Source organism: Apium graveolens, chromosome 3 (genome assembly GCF_009905375.1).
Source record: "Apium graveolens cultivar Ventura chromosome 3, ASM990537v1, whole genome shotgun sequence".
NCBI classification, from domain to species: Eukaryota; Viridiplantae; Streptophyta; class Magnoliopsida; order Apiales; family Apiaceae; genus Apium; species Apium graveolens.
The window spans coordinates 19,578,500-19,584,499 of NC_133649.1; the positions used below are offsets into that span (position 1 = coordinate 19,578,500).

At 37.3% G+C, this 6,000-nt stretch overlaps 1 protein-coding gene across 1 annotated transcript in view; it reads left to right on the forward strand.

The window, feature by feature from the left end:
- Positions 1-4,984, forward strand: part of LOC141713961 (uncharacterized) — a 31,979-nt gene extending 26,995 nt beyond the window's left edge. Inside the window, exons 3-5 of the mRNA XM_074517516.1 lie at positions 3,442-3,739; positions 3,827-4,196; positions 4,832-4,984. Coding sequence (XP_074373617.1) covers positions 3,442-3,739; positions 3,827-4,196; positions 4,832-4,984 — 821 coding nt within the window. The remainder of the gene's footprint in view (positions 1-3,441; positions 3,740-3,826; positions 4,197-4,831) is intronic.
- Positions 4,985-6,000: the final 1,016 nt, after the last annotated feature.

Below are 6,000 nucleotides of genomic sequence, written 5' to 3' on the forward strand. Positions count from 1 at the left end.
TCAGCGTAATTCCTCGGTCGTTACAATATCCCACAGTATAACCCTTGATGTCATCTCCAAAAGTAATACTTGAGCCAGCTCTTTCCTTGAACTCTGTGAGCAGGATAGAATCTCCAGTCATGTGCCTTGAACAACCATTATCCAGGTACCAAAGATTCTTTCTGTTTCCCTGCACACATCAAAATTAAATCAAGTTGATTTTGGTACCCAAGTTTTCTTGGGTCCTGCCTTGTTAGCTTTTCTTCTTTGGTTTCTTAGGTTTGATCTCATTTGACTTGGGAATTTCTGATTCATCCTTAGTCATTTGAGTTGGACCTTTAAAACCAGTCATTAAAACAGAATTAACATGCATATTTTGATTAGCAGGAAAAGGCATGCTGTTTGCAAACATGTTATTCCATTAAGGCATGCTAAATGGCATTTGAGGCATACTAAATGCAACATAATAAGGATTAGGTGTAAATGGCATATTAGCAAATTGTGCATTCATATTCTAAGTAGACATAGCATTCATAGGCATGGTAGGCATAGAAGTCATGTTGGGAAAAGTGGGAGGCACAGACATAGGAGTATGCATGGCAAGTTTGCAATTAACAGACAGGTGATTAACATTACCACACTTAACACAGATTTTTCTTGGTGCATATTTATCAGGTGTATAGTTGTTATGCTTGTTAATTCCTACTTTCCCATTTCTATTATTTTTCTTTTTAGTTTCTGTTTTAACCTCAATCTTTTCTAATTTGTCATTCAATTGCTTGATGGATAGATGACCAACATTAACTTTTTTTCTCCTTATTCACTTGACTTGATTCTCCTGAAACAGAGTTTTTGGAAACTGATCCATATTTTTCATTCAGCTTGGCAAGCTTAGCTTTGCTCACAGGTTTACTCACAGCCGACGGATGTGGCTCTTTGTCACTTGACAGATAATCCTTTTGGTTATCCGACGGATGATTCTCATCATCCGTTGAGTCCACATCTGTCAACAATCCTTCAACCAAGTTGGATTCCAGTCTCTCCTTACTCTTTTTCCAGGATGCATCACAAAAGGACTCAATACCTTGAACTTTAGTGATTTGAGCATGGACATCTCTGGATGATTTTCATATTTTAATCACCTCCTATTCTCATTCAAGCTGCTTCTTTAAAATCTCTTCTTTCTTCAAGGACTCAGTTAATTCATCCTTAGCAATCTTACACTCAATTCTCAATTTTTCAAATTCAATAAACTGTTTTCTTTAATTTTAGCATTTTCCTTAGTGAGGGAGTTAAGTGTAACACGCAAGTGATATAATTCTGTAGACATGTCATTGATTGCATCACTACACTCAACTTTAGATAAATGTGCTAGGTAGTAGTGATTACCTGATTACTTGAAACTTGTTTCTGTTTCATCAGATTTGGCCATCAGGGCTAGATTGACATAGCTTACATCTTCATCTTCATCCAATCCATCAGCTGCCCAGTCATTTTCCTGTATAATGAAAGCCCTTTCCTTTTGCTTGAGCAACTCAAAATATTTTTGTTTGTAATCAACAGGCTCAAACTTCTTTTTGCTGGAATCTGACTTTCTACACTCACTGGCAAAATGCGCTGCCAGGCCACATTTGAAACATTTGAAGTTGGATTTGTCCACCATGTTTCTACTTGGCTTGGTTGCTCCAAAGTTCTTTTTGAACTCGAGCTTGGCAAATCTTCTGGAAAGGAATGCTAAATGCTCATCAATATCATCCATGTCATCTTGGTTCAAATGATCTTCATTTTCAGCTACCAGCCCTTTACCCTTGTTCTCACAGACCTTTGACGTAGACTCAACAGCTTCTACCTTCATCTCTTTCTCCTTTTCTAACTCAGCAACCAGTGCTATGGACCCTCCTTTTTTCCTTCCTTTCTCCATCCTCTCATCTTGAGTTCCTCTCTCTATGCAATCCACATAGGCCTCATCTTGAGAAAGAAGATGTAGATGCATTTTCACCTTCCAGTGGTGATAATTGTCTTTGTCCACAAATGGAATCTTCACTCCAACATCCTTCTTGTTCATCTTGCTGTTTGTTGCGATCTTTACACTTTTTGTACTTCAAGAGCTTGCTCTGATAGCAATTGTTATTCCCTAGCAATGCAACAAGAATTACAGAAGGGGGGGTTGAATATAATTATGGCTTCTTTTTCAAGATTTAAAAACAGTTCTTAACTCGACAAATATATATATATATATATATATATATGTGTGTGTGTGTGTTTTGATTTGCAAAGTGCGGAATGTAAGGATTAAATAAATCAAACACAAAGTAATAAAAACACAAGTATTTAAAAATTTCTGGTGGATTTGAATGTATCCACTATATATATATATTGATTTGAGAACTCTGTGAAGCTTAAATTGGCTCACAGCTGCTTTACAAGTTGAACAAACAAACTACAGAGAAATTCTTGACATATACAGCTTTTTCTATTTCTCTCCTAAAATGTGTTTGCTTAGTTGTTTGTTCTACTAGCTACGCTTGGTTTTTATATCACCAAGTTTACATGGTAATAAGACATGATAATAAAACAAAACCTATCAAGTCTAACTCCATGCTGCTTCATTACTCTATTCCAACATCTTTGAAAATCTTCATAACTTGCATGGAAATGGTAATGCTTCTTTGTTCTCAATTTCTTGCTAAACAGGCTGCCACATTCCTTTTGCAAACACCCAACGCATGTGACTGTGTTGTCACTATCAACAGATATTTGAATTTATCATTCGTCGTGTACATGCTTGTTATCCGTCGGGTAGCTTTGTTGATCATCCGTCGGGTAGCTTTGTTGATCATCCGTCGGGTAGCTATTAGACACTTGACTCTATTTCACTTATGCAGAATTACAAGACATCTCATATATACAATTAATCAATCTATTCTGCATATCTACTAGTAGTCAACATGACTCATAATCTCCTACAGAATCTACACAAAGTTGTTTGCAGAAATATGCTACAATACTTATTATTACATAAGCTACTCACTCGTTGGATGTCAAATCATCACCCGTCGGGACTATATTGAATCATCCGTCGGGACTATATTTGATCATCCATCGAGTGCTACCAAATTCACTAAGTTAACTCTACTAAGGTGTTTTGTATAATATATCATCAAGTTCACAACATATTCCTAATAACAGGTTAAAAAAAAGCTCTTATCTCTACTCCAATCATGCAACCACCAGATTGGAATTTGCCATTTGAGATCATGCGTGATGCTAGTGATCAAGCTATTGGTGCAGTCTTAGGTCAAAGAAAAGATGACAAGCTTCATGCCATATATTATACAAGCAAGACCTTAGATGGAGCTCAGATCAACTATGCAACAACTGAGAATGAATTATTGGCAGTGGTGTATGCTATGAAAAAGTTTTGATCCTATCTCATTGGTTCTAAAGTTATTGTTCACACAGACCATGCAGCATTGAAATATTTGTTGAGCAAGAAAGATGCTAAACCTCGTTTGATATGTTGGATTCTACTTCTTCAAGAATTTGATTTGGAGATTAAGGACAAAAAAGGAGCTGAGAATGTGGTTGCGGATCATCTTTCACGCCTTGTTCTTGGTGGTGATGATAGTAAAAATATTTCAATTAATGACTCATTTCCAGATAATCATCTATTTTCTCTTATAAGTATTGAGGTTCCTTGGTTTGCTGATATCGCTAACTATCTAGCTAGTGGTACTATTCCTCATGGTTATTCATCGCAGTAAAGGAAGAAGTTTTTCTATGATGTGAGGAAACACTTTTGGGATGATCCTTTTCTCTATAAATCTTGTGTTGATGGAATCATTAGAAGATGTGTTCCAGAAAATGAGCTTGCCTCAATAATCTCACATTGTCACGATTTACCATGTGGTGGTCATGCAAGTACTACTAAAACTGCTGCCAAGATTCTTCAGTGCGGTTTTTATTGGCCAACTCTCTTTAAAGATGTCCACCAATACGTTCAATCTTGTGATCGTTGTCAAAAAACTGAAAATATCTCAAGAAGAAGCGAGATGCCTCTTAATAGCATACTTGAAGTAGAGACTTTTGATGTTTGGGGAGTTGATTTTATGGGACCATTCCCTTCATCTTTTCAGAACAAATACATTTTTGTCGATATTGACTATGTTTCGAAGTGGGTTGAAGCCATTGCAACTCCCACTAACGATGATTGTGTTGTAAGCAAGTTCTTTAAGAAGATAATTTTCTTTAAGAAGATAATTTTCCCCAGATTTGGAGTGCCGAGAATTTTAATTAGTGATGGAGGATAACACTTCTTGGAGAATCGGTTTGAATCTATGTTAAAGAAATATGGAGTTCATCATAAGGTGGGGCTTTCTTATCATCCCCAAACAAGTGGTTAAGTGGAGGTCTCTAACCGCGAAATCAAGACTATCTTGGAGAAGACGGTTGCAAAATCAAGGAAAGATTGGTCTATGAAGCTTGATGATGCACTTTGGGCGTATAGAACTGTATTTAAAACACCTATTGGCACAACTCCGTATAGATTAGTCTATGGAAAAACATGTCATTTACCAGTTAAATTGGAACACCGAGCATTTTGGGCTATCAAAAGTCTCAATTTTGATTTATCAGCAGCAGGCAAGAAAAGACTTTTCCAACTTAACGAGCTAGATGAGCTTCGTTTGAAGCTTATAATAGTTCCAAGCTGTACAAGGAGAAAACAAAAGGATGGCATGACAAAGGGCTATTACGAAGAGAATTCAAAGAAGGAGATTTAGTTCTTCTTTTTAATTCAAGGTTGAAACTTTTTTCAGGAAAGCTTTGTTCTAGGTGGTTTGGTCTGTTTAAGGTTATTAAAATGTATCCGTATGGCTCTGTTGAATTGTTGGATACACACGGAGGATCATTTAAGGTGAATGGACAAAGAGTTAAACATTACAGAGCTGTTGAGCCGATCGAAGAGAAAGTGGATATTCCGCTTTCTACCCCTTCTTCGGAATGATTGATAAGGAGGTCGAGTTAAAGACCTTAAAAAAACGTTTCTTGGAAAGCAACCCAATGTGTTGGTAATGTAATTTATTATTATTATTATTATTATTATTATTATTATTATTATTATTGTACTATTATTGTTATTAAATATTTTTATATTTTTAGGAGATTAGTTTATTTTTGTAATTATTTTAACTCCCGGTGCCTTGATAAATTTTATGTGAAGTGTTTTAGAATAGGAGTGATGTACATATTAATTTTGGCTGAGTTGCAAGATTTTATCGATATCCTTGGTGCGGGTTTACAACTCGCGGTGTGCATCCTCACTGTTTAGCCAACTTAATTCGCACAACTCCCGTCAAACTTCTCTTTGTTAAGCTGGGAGTGCACCGGACTATGTGTCCTGTGGTTTCTTCTGTTATTATACATACATAACAGACCTACTTATTTCATTCAAGGCCCGGTAACAGGCCCATCTCCACAAGCCCATCACTGTCACCTGCCACATGGTTAGCTGTTTCCACGCGGTCCGCCTAGTCAACAGCTTGGTCACAGCCTCGTCAGCGTACACTTCATCACATAGTCATCATCCAAGTCAGCGCCTCATCAACGTCCACAACATGCCATGCCATGCCACAGCCTCGCCAGCGTCCACGTCATCGCCTCGCCAGCAGCCTTGTCATTGCCAAATCAGCTACCATCTATATTCCATGTCAGCATCAGTACCTAGTCAGGCGCACAGTCAACATTTCCACGTGAGATGATCTCTTGGCTGCTGTTATAAAAATTTTAAGAAATGTTGAAGGATAGATTTGAACCCCTGAACTCACACTTGAGGAGGGGAAAATTTCTATGAGACACCTCCAATCACTTGGGCTGCCTCTCATTCATTATTATTAATGGACTCAATTTTATATATCCTTATGGTGGGCCTGAAGCAAGCTAAAGCATGGGAAGCTTATCCTTCTCCATTATTTTTGGGCCACCACTTCGTACTTATGCACTAGGGGAGTATTTCTAAACTTT